We start from the raw sequence: 23,654 nt of genomic DNA, 5'->3' as shown, positions 1-23,654 counted from the left end.
TTGACTTCCGACTTTGTGGTAATATTTTAGCATGGCAGTGCCCAATATACAAAAGCAATTACTATACAATATGGTTTGCTGAGTTTGGTTTTCGAAGACTATCTTGACTATCCCTGACAGAGTCCAAACGTTGACCCCATTAAGCACCTATGGAATGAGCTGGAAAGCTGTCTGTGAACCATTGACAGACCACGCTAGTGACTTTATGGTTAAATAGATGCAAATTCCTACAGTCATATTGTAAGCAAGTAGAAACTCTACCCAGAGAAGTGAAGGTTGGTTTTGGAATGAGATGCTCACAAAAAAATATAGGTTTGATGTTCTACAAACTTTTGGATGTAAGATATATATATATATATATGCTTACTTGCTGTATTATTGGAGAAAAATGGGGACAAAGAAATTTATGTTTTTGGCGAAGTAATGAAAATGCCCTGTTCTCATGAGGAAAAGTAGAGTTGGGTTAAAAGTAGAGCATTACCCCCCCCCCCCCATGCCCATTAGCACCCATCGGGTAACACTTCATGGCTATGGGTATATCTTTGAATAGGAGTTTTAGTTCACCATATCTGTGTGTAGAATCATAAGCCAAGAGAACAAAACTGGTATTTTACAATTCATAAGCAAAGATACCGCATGCAATATAGACCAGAAATTCTGAGCATTATAAAAACTAGAGCAAGTGCCTGATCCTGTGAACTAGTCTATAAACATCGAATAACGTAGCTAGTAGACACATTGTATAAAATGTTCTTAGTTCAGTCCTAAGGTTATAAAGAAATATCATGAACATTTTTATATTTTCATAATCTATATTGTATGACGAATCAATCTATGCCTGTATTCTCAGAAAATTTTACAGTTTACCTATAGTCTTTCTTTTATGATATTATATAACAAGAAATGATATACATGAATATACTGACAATCTATTTTCTCCACAATAAGGAAGAAGATCACTTTATCGGAAAATCAAAATGAGTGCCTCACCTCGGTATGTGAAATATCTGCATTTGTTACTAAATAACTTCATAAATACAACTAGTTTGGAAATGTCTAGATCAACTAGACTTTCTTAGAAATCTTAAAGACATTTTACCACATCCCTGAGTGGCTTCTTTTCAAGTGTCTTTATAGCCCATGCCCACTTTTATGCCTTGTGCACGGCACTTGTACTGTAGTATTTGGAGGGTACTCTGTGTGCCGCCATATGGTGCTTCCATACAGCACCATATTCTCTTCTAGAAACAATGCTTATAGGGGGAGCATACTGCCAAAATACGGCAAGTCTGTGGGACCTTGGTAATTGAACTAAGGCCAATTACTTATTCACAAGGGAATAAATACTGGGCAAATATTCCTACAACTCAGTTGAATGCAAATAATTTGGTGCAACAACTTCAAGAACTTAAAGTAGTTGATTTTCATATTTCGCTTCAGTACCATACATAATATAGATAACATCAATACCTCTGATGCTACAAATACTGTATTCATTAGTAATGCCGTCAGCTCAATCCCTCTGTGGGTACGTGAAACAGTCAGCTGTTATAATGCCATCAAGATTTATTTGTATTTAGCAACCACCGATAATTTACCAGTTGGACCTTTCATTTCCATTTCCTTATCACACCTTCCCATAAGCTCGTTCATATGGCATAACCTCTAACCACATATGATCTTGATAGATTCCTGCCAGTTGACATTACTGTTTGTTTTGACTATCACCCTTTACTCTTTATTCCATTTTTCTTTGTTGTTTCGTGAAGTTAATGTGATACAATCATAGAATATTTGGCAGCTATGATAACAATCTGCCCGGCGGTTATCTTCCCCTTCAGCTGTATGGCAGGTGTAATGAGGAAAATACAGAAATGTGAATACAAAGTGGGGAATGGGACCTGCACCCAGGCCAAACCACTCCGCTGGATTGTTTTGGGTTTACTTAAAACAACACTTCCGATCTATTGAATAACCTAGTGAATTCTCTTTCACATTTACCGAGGATTATATCAGGCTTTCATAGAAAAACAATATGAATTCTCCAGTCTGGTGCATGTCCTGCACACCAAAAAAAACCAAATGGCTGTGAGATGTCAGATTGTCAAAACATAATTTCAGACATTTGTCTATGTAATATGGTGACCTGCTATGAACCCGTAGTGTATTTGTGTTCCTCCGATTATGTATGGAGGCACACATTGTTTTTTTTTTTGTCATGAACTCCATCGGAATCCATGAAAAAAAATTGTGGCATGCTGCAATGCGGAGGCATTCTCCTGTAGAAGTATTGCTTCTATGGCAGAATACATGGTGTGCCCAAGGATCCGTAATATGTTCCACCATACAGTATACATGTACGTGGCATTGGCATATACATGAGCCCCTATGAAGTAATACATTCTCTGCTCCTGTATCGCTGTATAAGTAGACATTGATGACCACCTATGTAGGACCTGAATAGCAACAAAAAATTACTCAGGACCTTATTTTTTCCCATTTAAATTTTTATTTTAAGGATAAATGCTCTATAATATATTGACATAGGTGCTAGTATCCACTATAGAATATCATTATTATCTATACTATTAGTCTGATCAATGCATTCTAACATCTTTTTTTCTGTTTTGTTTTAGACTAAACGGGGTGTCAAAACCCAATGCCAAATCTATATATGGTAAGTCCAATATATTGTCACACAGGAACTTGTTTGCAATGGTTATTCCCTTTTTTAAATTAAAGTTTAGCTACTCCCTCTTTAAGATCTGTAATCAGAATTGCTTATTTAATATATAAAATAGGCAGATAATAGAGAAGGGAGCCTGTAGGGGAATTTAACATAAATCTATTTTCCTCTGAAATTTGTTGCCCAGATCTGTTGGCAGACTTGATACACACTAGTTGACCAACACTGGGTCCATTGAAAGCAATTTAATGCATATAGGGGGCATATGGTTGTAACCCATGTTTTGCTACTTGTTCTACTAGGAGGGAGTGCTGAAGGATATATCATTTCTTTATTGTGGGACCAAAAAGTATCATCATAGTTATTGCAGTTTCTGCCCAGACAGATAAATGAGATACCCATTGACTTTAGCCTTACATTGATGATGGAGCATTGAGATTTGCCCATGTCCATAAGTAAAAGTAACCTCGCGTCTAAGAGGTCAGTTACTAGAAAATCAAGACTATCTAGAATGTAATTAAGGAAAAAAGGTTTATCATGACAATCTCTGGGAAATAATTAAAACTGGGAGAACAAGATGGTCACACTTGTCCTAGGTACGGTTCTAATGGCTATAATTACTGTAGCAACAGTGGTACGATGCACATATCCAACTACTCTTTTTCACACACTGCCTACTTAGCAGAAGGGGGAAACTAAAGTTTAATGGGTTTGAGGAGTCATCAAATCTTCATAAAGTCCAGTGTGACCCTGTAAAGAGTTGTTCTGGTTCTAAATTCCCACATCAGTACAATGAGGCCATCTTAGAAGGTTTTAATTTAGGAAACTTCTAGTAACAGATGCATACAGTATACTGATGCCTGGTGCATAAAATAATTGAAGACTTATATAGCAGTGAGCCATTTTTGGGGTATGTTGGGGTCTGTGATGTTTTGATGAAGCCTAGCATGCTTTTGCTGTGGAGGACAACAGATCGTCCAAGGATGTAAAGAGCTTATCCCATGAATCATTTTCATACTAAAAGTTCAGAAATGCTGTCAATAGCTGTACTAAAGTAATTTTCAGTGTTTCTAGAATATACTGTACAAATACTTTTCTAATTTTTTTGGGTTTTGTCTCCCTGTGTCCCCCTTGGTGCTGCTGCTAATCTGTGCTGCTAGGGCAAGCTCTGAGCAGAATCAGCCTTCCCCCTCTGGCAGCTGGCAATATAGTCCCTTCTTAATTTCCATGCAGATAGGTAACATGGGATCCAGAGTAGTTAAGGTGTATACTGTGTGATATCCACATTATTCGCTCCCTTAGAAACCAATAAAAATATAATAAAATAAAACAACCAAGACTGAGTGGGCATGTGTAGGGTTCATATCTGCTGTCAGGATACAGATATTTACAGTCCTAACAAGCTAAAAAGGAGTCTCCTCAGCTATACTTCCAGGATACTGCAGAGGTTCTGCTCCTTCCCTGACAAGCAGGGCAGAAAGATATTTCTATTGGCTGCTTTGCAGTAAACAGAAGATCACAATGCAGAGACCTGATTTTGGGGAAAGTGACTGAGCATGGCCGTCCATCAGCACTAAGCTCATTAGGTGGATGTGCACATTGCTATACACTTTGAACATAAGGTGGCACCATACTAGTGGAGAGGTTGAGTTGTTAACTGGATTTCAAGGTAAAATAAGACTCTCAAAGTCCTGATAGAGTTGGCAAGTCTCCTGCCTGAAGATCCAGTATTTAGTGGGGACCCTTTTCTTATCTCTCTCAGTTGACAGTTGATTGACTGTACATCATCACCCTTCTTACTTATTTTGCCCCTTCCATACTCCTGGATGAACTTATTACTGTAAAAAGTTCATACAGGAAAAAGCATACATTGATGATGATGATGACTATTAGTGTCCAGTGGGACAAAAAATAGACGCAGTTGATAATGTAGTGTTAATGGTCAGCTTAATCTGATATACGCATTGGAAGGAGCACAGAGTAGTATTCAGACAGTTGCGGCCATGAAATGTGGGGCCTGGTGGTCAGAACGTTTGGGGCCTTCATTATGTGAAAAAAATTTCTTACACATAAAATCATTTTCAAATTAAAATTAAACTAAACATAGTGGGGCAGATTTATCAAAATTAATAATAAAACTATTCCAGTTGCTTATAGCAACCAATTAGACCTCAGCTTTCTTTTCTTAACCTGCCCTGGAAAAATGAAAGCTGCTCTGTGATTGGTTGCTATAGGCAACAAGGACAATTTTACTATTATAAAGTTTACAAAATGCTCCCCTTATTTCCCTTTGCAGTTTAATTCCAATGCCTCATTTATTAAAATTGTCTAACAAAAAAACTGTCATTGTTTTCGATAGCAACCACTCACAGTGCACCTTCCTTTTTTCTAGAGCAGTTTAAGAAATAAAAGCTGTACTCTGATTGGTTGCTATGGGCAACAAGACCAGTTTTTCCATTGGACAATGTTGATAAATGAGTTGTTTCCTCTATAATAGAGTTTCTGAGATGAAGTTCAGAAAAATATGCGCCCCCATGATCACTACTTTATTTCATATATCTCCATTTAAGAGAATATGTACATCCAAATGTCTGAATTATATCAGCAGCTCTTTTTATAAACTTATATTTTTATCATATTAGTATTCCTTTAACCCCTTTGCGACATTCGCCATACATGTACGGCAGATGTACACTATCACAATATTGTGCGGCTGCGGAGCTGAGCCAGCACCATACGCAACGGGTGCCATATGTTTTATACACCTGACACCTGCTTGCAGCAACTGGGATCAGAGATAAGTATGATCCCGCCCATTTAATGCCTCAGATGCCACAGTCAATAGTGACAGAGGCATCAGAGCGTTTAGGCAGAGGGAGGGAATTTGAATAAAATGTTAAAAAAAATGTTTAAAAGAACCCTTTACAAAATGTAAACAATATGAAATAAACCTATTTGGTATCGCTGCGTCTGTAAAAGTTTGATATAAAATATCATGTTATTTAACCCGCAAGATGAACAGCCATAGGAAAAGAATATTCACAGTGCCACAATTGCTGCTTTTTGGCCAACTCGCTCCCCAAAAAAAACGGAATATAAAATTATCAAAAAGTCATATAAACCTCAAAATGGTACCAATAAAAATGGTAGCTCGTCTCGCAAAAAAACAGCTCCATCAAAGGAAAAATAAATGTTATGGGTCTCAGAAAATGGTGGCACAAATTTTCTTTTTAAGAAATTGTTCTTATTTTGTAAAAGTAGTAAAACATCATAAAACGATATAAATTTGGTATCGCTGTATCCGTACTGACCAGCAGAATAAAGTTAATATGTAATCTTTACCGCACAGTGAACGCGGTAAAAACAAAACGTTAAAAACTATGGCGAAATTGTTTTCTCCAATTCTTCCCCACAAAATAATTTTTAGAAGTTTCTCAGTACATTAAATGGCACCATTAAAAAAAATATAACTCGCTCCCCAAAAAACAAGCCCTCATACAGCTACTTCGCAGAAAAATAGAAAAGTTATTGCTCTTGGAATGTGAGAAGGAAAAAATGAAAACGAAAATTAACCTTGTCCTTAAAGGGGTTTTCCCACGTGAGACATTTATAACATATCCACAGGATATTTCATAAATGTCAGATAGATGCGGGTCCCACCTCTGGGACCCTCACCTATCTCCAGAACGGCCCCCCTAAATCCGGTTCAGCCGCTCGGTGTTGCGGCTGAATGAGGTGAATTCCGACCATGAAAAAGGTTGTATGGTCGTGAGTTACGTAAACAGCGTAGCTCGCTGAGCTACGCTGTTTCTGTAAGTCCCATAAAACTGAATGGTAGTTACGGAAACAGTGTAGCTCGCATGCTACACTGTTTTCGTAACTGCCATTCCCTACTATGAGAGTTACGGAAACAGCGCAGCTCAGCGAGTTACGCTATTTACGTAACTCCCCACCATACAACCAGGAAGTGGCCGGGAGTAAGCGAGATCAGACAAAGCTGGAACGGGTTTTAGGGGGCTCCGTTCTAGAGATAGGTGCCGGTTCCAGAGGTGGGACCCGCATCTATCTGACATTCATAACATATCCTGTGGATATATCATAAATGTCTCTCATGGGAAAACCCCTTTAAGGCGTTAAAATACAAAATGTTACATCCCTAAAGGGTGCAGCAGTGTTTACCTGTCCGTATTAGTGAAATATGCATCTATAAGGAGACTATCAACAGTTGGTAGGAAGTATTTCACATAGCATAGCAGGGAGATGGCATTCCAAGCCACGAATCAAAATGCTATTTTGCGCTAATGTTTCTAATTCAATTATTGTCTTATGCAGGGGTCCCCAACTGGCTGACCGCGGTCCAAACCGGACCGCGGGTCACAGCTGTCCAGACCAGTGGCGTTGTTAGCACCGGGCAACCGGGGCAGAAGCCCATATTTTTGGCCTGGTGATCGGATCCACAGAAGAATGCAACATTGAATTGTATCTGCGTCCACAGGATGCAGATACAATTGAATACTATGGCAGAGCAGGGAGCTATCAGCTCCCTTACCCACCATTCACCAGGCTTCAGGTAATGTTATACCTGCAGCCTATGAGACACTGGGACAGGATCCCTGCGCAGGCTGGTGTGGTGAAGTCACTGCATCGCGCCGGTCTATGCAAGGGTCCCGCCTCGGCGTCTCATAGGCTGCAGGCCTAACATGGCTGAGGAGGACTGCACAGCAGCCCCGTTCCTTGCGGGAACGGGGCTAGGCATGTACAAGTCTGTTTTATTTCTTTGGGGGGCACTATGGCACTATCTAGAAGGGGGCATTGTTGCACTATCTATGGGGGTGTGGCACTATCTACGGGGGGTGTGGCACTACCTACAGGGGGATGTGGCACTATCTGCAGGGAGGTTGGCTCTATCTACAAGGGGGCTGTGGCACTACCAACAGGGGCTGCGTGGCACCATCTATGGGTGTGGCAATATCTACAGGGGATATTGTGACGGTACTGTGACCCATATGAATATAGCCTTACTATTAGTGCTTAGCAGACCTTTACCTGACGGCAGACCCAGGTAAATGGACCTTCACCAAAAATAGTTGATTACCCCTGGTACTTTAAGGTTCACAAAATCACCAGTAACTATCACCTTCAGTTGCCCTGTTCTGTCAAGTTTACACAAATTCTAGTGATAACCAATATTGCCACTATTAGGTTCTGTTCACACAGCCGCTGTGAGCTTCCATCAGGTTTTGTGCCACTTTTGTCAGAAAAAATAGCACAAGATGCCACGATATTCTTGCAGTCAAAAGTCATAAGTCAGTGGGGTCTGTCAGGAGCCATTTGAATCTATTGTATAACAAATCTTGCACAGCGTAATGGCCTTCTTAAAAAAAAAAATGGAAGCCATGATGCCAGCTTTACCAAATCTGCCTAGTTATGTAGTGATACAACCCTGGCTTCTGTACCACTTCATACGTCTGAGAAAAAAAAAAGGCTCAAATTGTCGTCAAGAGTCTGTGAAACCTGAACAACCCCTGTAGAACTTGAAACGGGAACCATATTGTCATCCAGTTTTTCCAGAAAAAGATAATTGCTTGACAAAAAAAAACCACCTTTTAACATTATGTCCACTGTTTTAGATCTTACATTCTTTCTTAATATATCTTGATAGTGGTTTGAATAATACAATTCTGTCTGCCTGAAGCCGCCACTAGGGGGAGCTTTTAGCGTTTACAGCATACTGTATACTCCTAAGCTCCCCCTAGTGGTAGCTGCAGGTAGAAAGAATTTTATCATTTAAATCTATGGCTATACAAGGGATTTGGAGCTTTATATCAGATAAAAGGAGCTCCAAGCACTATAAAAATATTTGAAGAAATGAATCTGATCCAAATTAGAGTAAAACAGAAAATTGTGTTTAATGGTGGTCATTCACTGTATACAATGCTATCTACCTAACCAGATCATGAAATCCTGCTGGCTATATTGTCTCCTCTGTAATGTTCTGTTATTTTCCTGCATACTTTAAAGCCTGTGCATTAATACACAATATCGTAAACGTTTGCCCATCCCTAAGTAGAAAAGGATATACTTTTATAAAGTCTGTACCGCGCCCTGTTTTGTTCCATTCCTTTCATATTTCTTCATTTTCTTTTAAGAAGTTTGTTCTTTTCTTATCTTGAGATGTTCCCTCACTATTTATTAATATAGTCATCTTCATGTGAATGATGTCATGTTTTACGAGGCATAAGTGGCATGAGCTGCGTAAAAAATGAAAAAGTAGCAACATTTTTGTGCAAAATTTGACTAGTTTTCATAGATTGTTTAATAAATTCGCCCCACAGTGTTCAATAAGAGCTGTATACATAAACCCATATGCAGCGAGATCCACCTACTGATGGCTGAGGGTAGCCAGAATTTTATCAAAGGGGAACACTGCACACATCCTGGTTGCTAGGAACACATTGTCTGACAACTAGTGACATTGATGTTTATTTAAAAGCTGGATTGACGCTGTGTTGAAAAGCAGAAAAGGGGAAAGCAGTGTGGCAGCAGTCAAACCATTTTTCCCCCCACCTCATTCTGCATTAATACTAGATTTTTGTATTAATCAATATCAAAGGGGTTGTCCGAGACATTAAGAAATTAATCTGACTGCAGGACGTTAATAAAATAAAAAACTGATTATACTCACCTGTTAAGTCCCCCACCACTCCAGCGCTGATGCTCCTGTGGTCTCCGCTGTCCGCTGGTCGTTATTTTATTTCCTGCATCGATGATGTGCCGTACATCCACGTGATTACTGCAGTCACTCACTGACCTCAGCGGTGATGTTAGCATGTATGGCATGTCACCGCTGAGGCAGTGCTAACGGGAATGTACGGCACGTCAGTGCTGAGGCTGTGCTTACGTGGCTGTACGGCGCACCATCACTGCAGAAAAATAAACAAAGACTAACTGGACCACCGCTCCGGTGAGACTGGGCTGGGCTGCGCTGGGGAGACGGAGGATTTAACAGGTGAGTGTAGTCTGTTTTTTTATTTTATAACATATCCTGCAACCAGATTAATTTCGTATAGTCTCAGACAACCCTTTTAAGTATTGTTTACCATCCATGCCATTTCAGTTTGTAGATACATAGAAAATAATACACAGTAGATCGTCATGTGTTTCTCAAATATTAGCTAAGGTTGTCATCACTAGCAGCTCTGCTCTATACAGTGACATCATCCGCAATACAACATTCATTCTTTAAATAGTCACTTACGTAATTTACACCATGTAAACAGGTTACCCGGAGCCAGTTCTCATTTAAGTTAGATTTGCTTACTAAATTTTCCTGCTCTGATTTTAACATGACATAAGTGACAAAATAAACCATGAGTTTTACAACACTATCTATCATCTATCTATCTGTCTATCTATCTATCTATCTATCTATCTATCTATCTATCTATCTATCTATCTATCTATCTATCTATCTATCTATCTATCTATCTATCTATCTATCTATCTATCATCTATCTATCTGTCTATCTGTCTATCTATCTATCTATCTATCTATCTATCTATCTATCTATCTATCTATCTATCTATCTATCTATCTATCTATCTATCTATCTATCTATCTATCTATCTATCTATTATCTATCATCTATCTATCTGTCTATCTATCTATCTATCTATCTATCTATCTATCTATCTATCTATCTATCTATCTATCTATCTATCTATCTCATATCTATCTATCTATCTATCTATCTATCTATCTATCTATCTATCTATCTATCTATCTATCTATCTATCTATCTATCTATCTATCATCATCTATCTATCTATCTATCTATCTATCTATCTATCTATCTATCTATCTCATATCTATCTATCTATCTATCTATCTATCTATCTATCTATCTATCTATCTATCTATCTATCTATCTATCTATCTATCTATCTATCTATCTATCTATCTATCTATCTATTCTATGTCTAACCTGTGTTTTTTTATTTGTTTTTTAACCCTAGATATTTTTCGTTTTCAAGTTTTTAGATTTTCATTCCACGTCTTGAAAATGTATCGGATTACAGGCTCATAGACATTCTATTGAGCCCATACTCCAATACATTGATTTCCGGAAAAGGCCGAGCAGTTTTAGCGATCGGTGGGGGTCTCAGTGCTCAGAAACCCACCAATTAAAACTTCTGACGTGATCTAAAACAAAACTATTTGTTTTAGATCACATTCTGAGAGCCATAACTTTTTATTTTTCTGTCGATTGAGCAAGAGCTTATTTTTTGCAGGACGAGCTGTAGTTTTTTTTGGTACATACGATTTTTTGATGACATTTTTTTTTTAGTGCTAAGGTGACCAAAATACAACGATTCTGGTGTTTTACAAAAAAAAAATTTACGTCGTTCACCATGCGAGTTAACTAATGTTATATTGTAATAGTTCGGACTTTTACGGATGTGGCGATACCAATTTTGTTAGTTTTTTTTTATTTTTTACATTGTGCTTCGATGTTCCTGGCCATTAGAGCAGTGTGTCATACACAGCTGACACCTGCAGTGTATGGAGCAGACATCCATGACGTACCGGCAGTAGCCCCATTTGAACCCCTGAGGACGCTACGTTCGTAGCGAAACATGTCGGGGGGGCTCCTTTCCTTGTTTTAAACTTCAATGCTCTACTGACAGTTAGTTAAGGCTACCTTTCTAACTTAAGAATCACAGCGCATTGCAGGCGCTGTCCTAATACATGTATATCGCACCGCACTGACTGAATGCATTCTTGCCAATTTGCCACGCAAATCTCTCATTGCCAGTGAGCATTGGTTAACTTTTAATAAGTGTGATTTTTTTGTTTTGGTCTATTTAATTATATTCAAATAAAAGTTATATTTTACTTTACATCATATTAGCTAGCCGGAAATAAGGGAATTTTTTTACTTCATTGCAAATCAGTTAATTTTATTAAAGAAATTTGGCACATTTTACAACTTCTCTTTGCCAAGTCTCTTTTTTCAGACACTTTTCAAAACTAGGTAGGTGAAGTCTTTGATGTAGGAGTAAAACGTGTTGAAAACATCCACGCCATATACTACACTATTTGTATGCACAATTTCCGGCAGGATTTTCGTGCATTATGTTTCAGAACTCTCACCCAATGATCACACCTTTTTCTAATATAAATAGTTCGGTGCCACCTGTATTAGATAGAACAGTAAGCTGGCAGCGCCCATGGAATCAGCATCTGATATGTGACCATGTGGAATGGCTGTGGTTTGGTATTATAAGGCGGTATTACATGGACGTACAAGGACTGTTACTTCCTCTTTGGCTAATGTGGTATGTGCTTTGTCTATGTGCAAACATTGGAGAATAAATATCTTGTGTCTCCTGTTTTCTCCTGCTTGGAAATTGTTTCAGTAACAAATTAAGAAGTTCTATAAATAAAGGCGTCTTGCCAACCACAGGGATAGATAAAACCTTACGTGTGGATTTCCATAGTAACGGTGGAAAGATGTGAGCAGGTCATTGTACAGCGCAAAGTGGTGAAAATAATCCACGACATCATTTGTGAAGAGGTCAGGGCAGCACGCTCACTGTGGTGATACACATGAATGGCTGTGGATTAATATTTAAAAGAGCTCGCCATCTAATAGTTACAGACATGATTGTAGAAAGTGCAGCAGATTATGTCCCTTTAAGTCACTCATTACATATCATTTACCCTTCAACCAAAAAATCTGCCGTAAATAGACGTCTTTGAGTTGTCCTCTTCAGTCAAGTTCTTGAAAATTCTATTGTGTACTTTCCAGGGCCGGATTATAGTGAGGGTAATATACCAGGGGCCTCTATCACCTAGAGACCCCCACCATCCAGTTCTTTCCAGTCTTTCCAACCCTTCCCAGCAGAAAGGCATGAGATTGTCTTCAGATCCTGTTGACATGAGAGGGATCTTCCAACAATTATCTAAGGCTTTGTTCACACTCACTTTGAGAGCTTCTGTTGGCCATTCGGGAGTTCTTTACAGTAAGAATTGCGCAGTCGGCAGCTGTGTTATTGCTATCAAAATTGACAGAACCCCAACGAAAAAGGATCCATAGCAAAAAAGGATCAGTCGTCACGGCATTCGTAGCTCCTTTATAAATGGAAGCCATTACGCTAGTGTGAATAGAGCCTAATGTTTATGGATAGCAAAAGTTACCAACACATTATTTGATACTGTCGAGAGGGCTCCCCCCATTTTTTCTTGCACAGGGGCTTCCACCAACATTAATTCCACTATGGTAGTTTAATCTTTATACCTATTTCTGGAAAAGCTGGGTGACAACCAGTATGGCTGCAATTACAGCTCACAGCCACAGGGGTTGTTTCCAGAATCTGTCTGGTCATGCAGCAAAAGTAAGTACAAAATACAGCTTTAAAATGATATTAGGGTCAGTTCAAAAATTTATTTGCCGCTGATTTTGACGTCGGAATCACGCCAGAAAATGGGGAAAATCGTCTCCATTGATTTCAAGGGGAGGCAGAGGAGGTTTTTTTTTCCAGGTCAACTAGTCGCAGTTTCCGCCTCCGACCTCCTATTAAAATAATTGGGAGGCAGAAAAAAAATGCGGTGCTCGCTTCTGAGCATTTTTTTGCAGCCTTTTTTTTAACTTCATTGGCCACGGGCAAAAAACACAGGGAAGAATGCGGGGAAAAAAAAGCTTTAAAACAACGCTGGCAGTTCAAACTCCGTATTCAAACTGCGTAAAAAAATCTGACGCCAACTGGACCTCTGTGAAAAATGAATTGCTTCATTAGTTACTTAGTCAACCAATAATATAGGTTGGACTTTATGGACCTGTGTCGTTTTTCAACCTTATCAACTATGTGACTATGTAATAATCCAAATTTAATTGATCATTGAGTTGAAACAGACTAGACGCACCCTGACAAGGCATGATTACCGCCAGCCCTGTTGAATGTAACTATGGTTTAAATAGAACCTTACCCGCAATATGACGTAGCTGAGGCTGTGTTCACACATAACAGTTTTGCTGTGATTTTTGCCATGTCATTTTGTAGCACTTAGTATGCACTCATATTGTGCTCTGTACGGTGTCGTATTTTCTGTTCACACTCTGTTCACTCGAGGCTTTCCATCGAGATAAGAAAAACATGCAGCGTGCAGTCTTTTTCTTGCAGTCAAAATAACGTATGACAGATGCTGCACCGCGACATGGCTACTATTATAAATTTTAGGGTGTGACTGTTGATTTTCCAGCATTGACTTTCGGGATAGTGTCTGTACTACATAATATTTTGTTTAATATAATGTTAACTCTGAATATTTTCTTAGTTTTTTTTTTCGTATGTTGTATGGAATATTTTATTATATAAATCAACAACAATAAAAAATTATATTATCAAAAAATTAAATAAATGGAAGGCATGACGCCAGTGAGAACAGAGCCTAATATCGCCAAGGGAGGTTGCAGGGGGCTATATATTTCCCTTGCAGCGACTGCTGCAGGGGAAATTAAGCATTACATGTTGTCCATTCAAGTCATACATGGACAGGATAGGTCTGCTAGCCATGAGATGCTTATAGAGTGGGATACCTACGTAGCAGGAGACCCCGTCTGTTACATTCATATGCCCTGAAATATGGAAAAGAGTTGTAGTGGTGAGACAACACCTTTAAAGAGTACCTGTGATATCAGGGAAGCATAAATGGACATTCTTTTTTTTTTTTTATATATATATATATATATATATATATATATATATTTCTATTGTGAACAACCTCTATTCGCATTGTGAGCAAAACTCATGTTGGTGGCTGCTTGGAACCCCTGCAATGAACTATGTTATTTCTCATGTTTCCTGCAGCGCCTCTGCAGGAAGAACAAGTCATTACATAGCTCTGATGATCTCCTCAGCCTTTATGTTCCTAGACCGCTTATGCTTCCTTATATTCATTTTGAAATGACTGATCTGGCAGCTAGTCGTGGATGTAGTGCAGACTGTACTTGCTTAGATACTTGATATGTTTGCAAACGTCATTGAAAAATATCGCTCTGAATTGTTTAACAATCTTTGAAATATGATGTTGCCTTTGTGACCTGAACAAATTTCCCATCATAGATCATCATGGGTTTTTTTGGGCACTAGATTTGTATTCCATCCCTAGCAGTGGAATAAAGACTCTACTATATGGAAGACATAAAAGAACATTTTATAACTTCTCCATCAAACCTATTTACCTTCACATATGATCTGTACTGATCACCATAATTATAGCGCGGGGAATGTTCATTTATGACTTTCATGCTTGCTGGCGTTGCTTCATGAAGCAGGGTGGAGGGTGGATTATTGACAGACCACGACAAAACTCCCACAAAACAGGTAAGATGCCAAGCCGATGCTTCTGGTACTCCATGACAGGGAAAGTATAGGCCAGTTCTGTTATGGGGGTACATTCTATATATAAATATTGGACATATTTGCATGTTTTCTGCAGACTTTTTACTCCAGGCATTCTAAGACGGTTGTTTATATATCAGAACTTCCACTACTTCTATGCAGAGAGGATTACCAGGGGTATACATAGAGGTGAGATTAGCAAAGATTAGAATTGTGCCCTCTTCTTGTCCTGGTTGATGCCACCACACCCCTTATCACAGGAGGACTTGATTGTTTTCTACAGTCCAGTGCTGGGGTTAGTCTTCCTCTCCTTGGCAGCTAGGATGAGTAGTGAATGTGATGTGCTACCCTCACATTTCCACAATGACAGTGACACAGTTGGATATCTACAAGAGCATGAAGCACTGTCCACTGCCACTCTTACATATTCGGTGCCTGCTTAGTGAACCTGTAGCCAAAAAAATATCTAAAGGACTCCCTCCACCCGCCATAGACATAAAGCTACGGTCACACTGGAGTTTCCACCAGTGTATTTAATTCATTAATAAATAAAACGGGGGCAACAGGTGATGTTGTCACCCAACTTTATAATCACCCTGAATAATATCTATTGCTTCAGAAATATTATTTTGCACTGAGAACCCCCCTCCCCTCCATCATCCACACTACTACTGCTCTTCCTGTGTAAATATCCATGTTCATTATAGTGCATGGTGCAGAGGTAGTGAAAGACCCTTCTACCACATCAGAATATCCCGGTGTTGTAAATGGCTCATAGTAGTTGGGGGCCCTGTTACAGATTTTGAAATTGGGCCACTGAACTTCAAGTTATGCCTCTGAATGATAAAGATCCTGCCCTGATGAATGAATGCTTGATACTGTGCTGTACTGCAGGGTATTCCTGGAGGACAAATTCAAGGGGTTATCCCAAATTTTAAAATTGTTGGCTTATGCTGAGGAAAGCCCATCAATATATGATCTGTAGGGGTCCGACTGTCGGCACCTCTACCGATCAGCTGTATGAAGCGCTGCAGCCTGGTTTAACTAGTTGAAATGAATAGAACAGTGCTGCAATACCTCGCGCAGCCGCTACAAAAGTAACAGGGTGTGTAAGTACGAAAAGGAATGTACCTATGTAAACAGTGAAGAGGCTTCAGCACTTATACGAGCACCGCAACCCCTTCAAACAGCTGACTGGTGGAGTTGGAACCTTACCAATCTAATATTGATGGCCTATCCAATTTTAAAATCCTAGACCCGTTTAAATTGAATTCCCCAAATATTATTTTTTAAATTATGTTCAGTAAACAATGTAGTATATATGGCTGCCATTTACACTATGGGGCATAGCTCCTGAAAGTGGCATTGAAAAAAATAAATGTACTATTTTATCTGACGTCAATCAGACATAAATAGACAATAAAAGTGTGAACGGTGGGGTTCTGCTCGCCTGGACTACCACTGATCTGTAAAATAAGTAAACTATCGCTTACAACAACACATGCCGTGTAATGAACTGTGGGCTTAGATCTTCTCTCTAGACTAATAAACATTTTTGCAAACATCCTTTATGAAGTGCACTTATTTGTAGCTTGAGTAATCATGCATCAGAGGGATGCCAAATCCTGAGTCTCTACTCCTGTCACAGGACAAACTGGTTCTGCCACACAACAGCCAGATCTTCCTTATACAGCCGCTAGACAAGGCTGAAGACTCCTAAACAAGCAGTAAAGAGGAGTCCGTCTCCGCATTATACTCAACCTGCTCCAGGTAATACCCAATTCCATTTTTTGGGCTTTTTATACATGTATAGATTTAGTCATATATTCAGTAAGGTCTGTTAGGAAACGGCTGAAATGAAAATACGTTATTTAGAAATGGATTTTCATCTGAGTTTGTATTTCCAGCCTCCACCCTGTACATTTTTAATATTTGATGTTATTCTACTTACTTGGCATCCTGTTTTTCTGCAGGAATTCCTGAGCGGGTCTCCCAGGGGTATGTCCTATACAGGTATATCCGTACATACATAGATAGTAAAGAGGTGTTGTTTCTATGCAGCTACAAAAGTAGGACATAATCCTGTCAGATATTCCTGATTATTTCTGCCACGCAGCCAGGAGCCAGGTTTGCATGACATCTACTTTGCCTTATGATATTATATTGAAGGAATTTTACTAGTACTCCTTTAGTATTAGAAGTCCTCTATGCACATTATGTAGCCAAACTGTGTAATGTGTATGTGGAGTAGTCACCAAAGCAGATCTGCGTACCTGAGCCTACAGGTGCTCTTGTATTTGTTTACATGGATTACGTCCATGGGTGAATAGTTAATCCACAGAAAAAGGACCAGTAATCAGAGGCGGACTAAAAATTGTCTAGGCCTCCAGGCAATAATGGGATTTAGAGGACCATATAAGAAAAATGGAGCGCTGATCTGCTATAAAGATATATGGTGCAGTTTCTATGTGGAGAATGTTCTGGGCCCTGAGGCGTATCTGTAGCCATGGTCTCCCAGATCTACTGCATTACAGTACATTATGTAACCAGTACTGGCTAGGGTTCCCCTGTGACATTTGTTGGCTTAATAAAATCACGGCATCACTTAGACTTATATGCGATGCGGCCTCATTGTTTCTGTCAAGTTGCAGGAGATTTTGTAAGAATATCGACCAATTGTCAAAATTCCTGTGATTGTCATACCAATTTTTCCCTCAGAACGAAACATTGAGGTCACTCCTGCTTTTACTGTCACTTGCAAGTGACCAAATGTCCCAGCCTTATTAAATACCCTTAACATCATGTTTAGCAAATCATATGTTTTGGAGCAATTCCTCTAACATATATATTCCTAATAATAGAAAGTGCCATATAACTTAGTGTTGTGTCCCAGCAGCTGATTGGAGTTTGTCACTTGCACACTTGAAAGTGAAGTATTTGTAGGTGTTGGCAGGATATCAAATAGAAACTCAAACAATCGGCGAGGTAACCTGTGTACATGCAGCACACCTTATCCCTGGAAGGCGTTGTCACGGGGCTGCAGCCTTTCCAGTTGTTTTGCTCAGAATAAAAACTGTCTGAAATTTGCCGAATGTTTGTGATGCAAAGGATAAAAAATATCACAGGGTCACAATGCAAACCAGTAACCAACAAAATATTAACTATAGAAGCAGAAGCATTTTTCCATAGAGATGACAAATTGTATCACTGTCTCATGTCACTCATGTATAAGTGCAAGCCCAAGATGCAGCAAGCAGTGTCTGAAGCTGCACTGTATAGCAGAAAAAAGCAATTGGAGTTCTTGCAAAAGTTCCATTTTTATTTATTCATCAATGGAAATTTACACTGTAACTATCCTGGTAGATCACTCCCATCGGACCTTCCACAAATCTGCTTAGATCTTGATGTGACCATGTTTGTTGGTGTAGGTCATTGTGGTGTAAGATGTGCGGCAACATGTGGACCAGGAGAAAAGTATAAATATACACAGATAAGGCCTGATTTACACAAGCGTTGAATATGTCCGTGTGATGGCTGTTAAAACAACGGCCGTCACACGGCACATGTTTTTTAATGGGGCCTTTTCCACGGCTGTTGTTTCAATGAACCGTGTGAAGGGTCCGTTGAAAAATAGAACCTTTCCTATTATCTTCCATTTTCATGTCTTTGTGTTTTTCATGTCCAAGTTTCCCCACACTCCTGTGACTCTAACCTAAAGCTGAGCTGAATTTGTTATCTAACTGTATATTTATAACAAATGGAATACATTTATCAGTGGCATGCTCCGAGTTGTAATATTGCCGTAGCTGGAAAGCCACAAGTTGTAGAGCGCTGCTATAGTGCATGGGACTTTATGCTCCTTGTAAAACCACAGCATTCCCTATCCAGTGCAGTTTGGTTGCGGTTTAACCAATGTTCTTTATGATTCACTTATTAAATATGACATAATACAACGTGGCTTTCCATAGATGCAGTTTTAGGGCCATTTTTAAAACTGTCTCTTTAAAAAAAAAAGTCTACGTCTGTGATTGACGCAAAAACCCAGCAAAAAGTGCATGTATTTACATATTATTTTTGCAGGTTGGTTGAGGTGCTGCTCTTTCCTCTCCAGTATATGTGAACATATACTAGATGAATGAGTCACGCTTAGGGTATTTTCACACGGCAAACAAAAAACAGCTGAAAATAGAGAGCTGTTGTCAAGGGAAAACAGTCCCTAATTTTCAGCCGTTTTTTAAGCAACTAGCGTTTTTTGCGGCCAGTTTTGGAGCTGTTTTTCTATTGAGTCAATGAAAAATAGCTCCAAAAACGGCTCAAGAAGTGACATGCACTTCTTTTTATGGGGCGCTGCTATTTGAAAATGAGGCGTAAAATAATGCCCCGTTGGAACCCCGTGCTTCTAATTTTTCAGCCGTTTTTTAGGACGTTTATGACCCGGAAAATGGCTGAAAATAGCCTGTGTGAACATACGCTAACTCTCATACATGGAAACATAATAGGAACCATAAGAAAAGCATGTATTTTTCTGAGACATTACTAAAGCTGAATTCTTGCCTGCTGCGGGTTTAGGTGTGTTCCTGAGAAGGAATGAGCTAGATGTTTACAGAACACTGTAGGTGGAAGCCTCAATTTTACATTCCTTTCCCCAACTACATTGTTCAAAAACTCTCCCCTATTGTTTCAGCATTGACTTCTAGTTCGGCGGGTGGGGAATCCTGGACTGCAGGCAAAATGCTCTGTTTCTTGCTGAGTATACTGAGTGCAAAGTACAACTGTCCCATCTGCAGATAGAACCAAGCTAAATGTGTGTGATAATGCTTCCATTTTATATACTTCCTAATGAGAATCTGTCACTTTCCATACTGTTATCTCAGTCCCTTACTATGACCCACAAAAATACAAATGTTTATCTCAGCGGCTGTCATGTCAGGCTGGGAGTTGTAGTTTTCCAACAGTGGGAGAGCCACAGGTGGGTGACCACTGATCTAGAATGTAAACCAAAAAGCATCTTGTTCTACAGTCGGCTGAGAAAATGAATGTTACAGAGTATCTGCAGTTCCAAGAAACTTTTGATATGTCATAGAGACATATCAGAATTTTCGAACGGTGGGGGTCTGTCTGGTAAGACCCACACCGTCGCTGCAACGAAGGTGCAGAGACGCTCATCTGAGTGCTGTGCACTATCGACTGTGATCAGCGCTCCTTGTCAAGTTGAAAACGCGTTCACATAGAACATCTATTAGCCCGTCTTCAGCCGAACAAGAAACGCAGGGTTGGAGTGTCCCTAAACAATTGGGACATAATACAGAGGGCACCATACAACCTAAGGCCGGTACTCATTATCACTTGTAGGCAGATGCCCCATGGTAAAGTCTGGATATCAAGACTTGACTGACAGTCTACTTGCAGTTATCATGGTTCTGCTAGTTTTTTCCAGTGGACACATAGTACTTACTACAACTTTTTTTTAACATTATACCAGTAACATAACAGTCATAACTTGAAGCTCCTGGACCCCAATACAAAATCTCTAAATGGGCCCCCGAAACAACATGCGTCATTTATAGTATTGGTTTTCTTATAGTTATATGGGACAGAGGAACCTTGTGACTTCTTCAGGGCCCAGTTGCAACCACAACCTCTGCACCCGCTATAACTGCCCCATACCAGCAGAATCTTAACGATAGATAAAGTGTATAGAAATTATTTATTCCTTTAAGACAAACCACAGGGTGAAAACAAGACATCTTTTGTCTGGAAGGATGGTGTGTACTGGCAGCAATACCTTTATTGGCCTACCTTGATATGGACTGCAGTTTTTCTTCAGTAAACTGTATCTGGTTTTACTTCTGATCGACTACGAGATAAATAAAGTGAAATGCTATTTACGGAAAGTGCTGCCATTTTCAATGTTAGGCCTTTATTCCTTTTCTTCCCAGTATTGACTGTTTCTCGACCTGCAGCATTTTTGGCAGTCTTCATCAGCGTTTAGTTTCATTCTTCCTCTCTGTACCCTGCCGATTCCTGAAAACTGGTTCTGCTTCTATTTTACTGTAAATGTATGAATGTCCTGATAACTATGGATTTACACACCTTACAGTTATTGCCCCTGAAGTGCCAAGCATTCTTTTTATTAACTTTCGGTTTTGTGAGAATTCAAGTTATCTTGCAGTTCTTCAGTTACCCCTTTATAACTTGGGCTCCGTGGCGACTTATCGCATTCAATTGTTTTGTTATACGATCCGGCATCAGATCACACCATAAACTGCATGCAATAAGAACATAGCAATTTTAGTTGACATAGAATCGCAGACAACTAGTGCTTGGTGACTGGTCCTCCTGTCAGCAAGAAATTATGAGGAAGAAGGGAGTAGCCACTGGCCTCTCTCCAGCCACAGCTTATTTTCCACGCGAGCCCACTATCACGTACATTTACATGGGGATGCCGTAATATACTATAGTCTATACCATGTCTTGTTGCAGGGAGAGAGTGAAAAGTGCTGGAGGAAACTGGGGCTATAGGCCCCAGGCAGATGCCTCTTTAGCCCTTTCAGTAATCCAGCTCTTGGTATTTCTGAACTCTTCTTAGAATTTCAACATGACAGTTTTTAGGCATAATATAGACAAGTTTTTGAATCATAGGTTGTGTGTAGCACATAATGCATGCTGTCTTTCCATTCCATAAGTTCTGTCTCATGAAGTGTTTGTTTTTCGGGCATTTTCCAGCAGCTGATTCTTACTAGGAGCTCCAGCAGTCAGATCTTATTGTTGGGACAAAAGTGGTGTCAGCAGCACAACAGGGAAAACCAAACATTACAGAGTCCCGTTAAAACCAATGGGCATATGTTGGGTGCAGCTCTTACCTTTAGCTAATGAGAGTCCTAATAGGTCAATGATGTGTTGTCTGCAGCACCCGTCCCCTTTAACACGGGATATCTGGTGAGTTATGTTGAAATAAATCCCCTGCAACCATATATCTGTATAACTAGGCAGAATTGACATTCGGTGTCTGGGTAAGCTGCATGACAACCCATCTGGGACCTTTAACAATTTGACAGAAACAACTTTTATACAGTATGTACAGGTGATTTAATTTATTTTAGGTGAAAAGCTCTTCGAATGTTACATTTTATATATTTTTTTAATATATTTTTATTTTCGTCCACAGAACAAAGAAAGAAATACTCAAATGTCATCATGGCTGATGTGTCTCAATACCAAGTGAACGTAAGTGTGCTCGTAAATCACATAAGAAGTATGTGCACAATGACATTCTCCCACATACTGCAGGGTATTGTATTGTTACCTGCCATTACAGTCATATACCTCATTGTTCACAGTGCACGGCATGAGCCGTCATAAACTAATGTCCGACAGATTCCTCTGTTATTAAAGGTTCAGTCAGCTGAATGCTACTTCTGGCATGACTGACAAATATATGACATGAAACCAGTTATTATCTGAATACGCAGTCTTCCTAATGTGCACCTTCAAGAAAATTTAAACTTAAAGGGGTTTTCAACTACCGGACAACTGATAATCTATCTACCGGATAGGTCATCAGTATATAATCGGTGCGATCCGACACCTGTACCCCGCACCGATCAGCTGCTCTGGCTGCCTCTGGGCACCAGACGTCCATGCGGGAAGCAGATGGCTCCGGTCACAGAAAAGCAGCCGAGCACTAAGCAATGTATGGAGCCGACTGCTTCCGGCTCCGTACACTGCATAGTGTGCAATGACATCCGGTGCCCACAGGCAACCGGAGCAGCTGATCGGTTTGGGGTCCGGGTGACGGACACGCGCCGATCATATACTGATGACCTATACAGTGGCTGTACATTTGTCTGGACACATTGGTTCACATGTACTTTATTACACTCCATACAACAGCATTAATAGTTGTTAATAATTCTGCAAAATAGGAACTGTAGAAGTGTACCAGATTTAGGAAAACATTTATTTATAGAGCATCTCTAGGCACCATTACATATGGGGTTAAGTTAGTTTAGTAGCATGCAATACAACTGGTGTGTACAAAAGAGGTGCACCCTAATGACAGGCATGACATATGATACACAGTTTATACCATGCCTGCAATTGAAAAATATTGATCACATCGACAACATTTTTAACCTACTTGTATCAGCAACAGTATTGTTACATGAATCCCATATTTCTTGATGCTATTGCAAAGTTTTATTTTTAAAAGGGAAATCCAGTCAAAATAATCGTATGCATCATACAGTAGGTACATGTGAGATGACTTTGGTGAAGTATGTGATCTCAGACCACAATGGATTTCGAGAATGAAAGGTCTTTATATACAGCTCAAACCCCTTTGGCACTGTCTGGAGATTTCTGTTAATGTAATACAACATTATGAGCATATGAAAAGTTATTTTGCTTGAAATGTTTTATGAGATTTACAGTAATAGAAATGTGAAATGCGCCACTCTACTTATTGCTTTATGAGAAAGTATGAGAAAATAGGTCCTCTGGTCATATGTCCTCCTCGACATCAGAGGCATATATACACCGATCAGCCATAACATTAAAACCA

At 39.5% G+C, this 23,654-nt stretch overlaps 1 protein-coding gene across 1 annotated transcript in view; it reads left to right on the top strand.

Moving 5' to 3' along the window:
• Nucleotides 1-950: 950 nt before the first annotated feature.
• EPS8L1 (EPS8 signaling adaptor L1) overlaps nt 951-23,654 on the top strand; it is a 53,457-nt gene continuing 30,753 nt past the window's right edge. The window contains exons 1-3 of the mRNA XM_075838845.1: nt 951-994; nt 2,637-2,677; nt 22,260-22,318. Of these exons, the coding sequence (XP_075694960.1) occupies nt 978-994; nt 2,637-2,677; nt 22,260-22,318 (117 nt within the window). The 5' untranslated portion in view covers nt 951-977. The remainder of the gene's footprint in view (nt 995-2,636; nt 2,678-22,259; nt 22,319-23,654) is intronic.

The sequence above is a fragment of the Rhinoderma darwinii genome, chromosome 10 (genome assembly GCF_050947455.1).
Source record: "Rhinoderma darwinii isolate aRhiDar2 chromosome 10, aRhiDar2.hap1, whole genome shotgun sequence".
In the NCBI taxonomy this organism is placed as follows: domain Eukaryota; kingdom Metazoa; phylum Chordata; class Amphibia; order Anura; family Rhinodermatidae; genus Rhinoderma; species Rhinoderma darwinii.
Note: the sequence above shows the minus strand (reverse complement) of the source record. Positions and strands in the feature narration are given on the sequence as shown.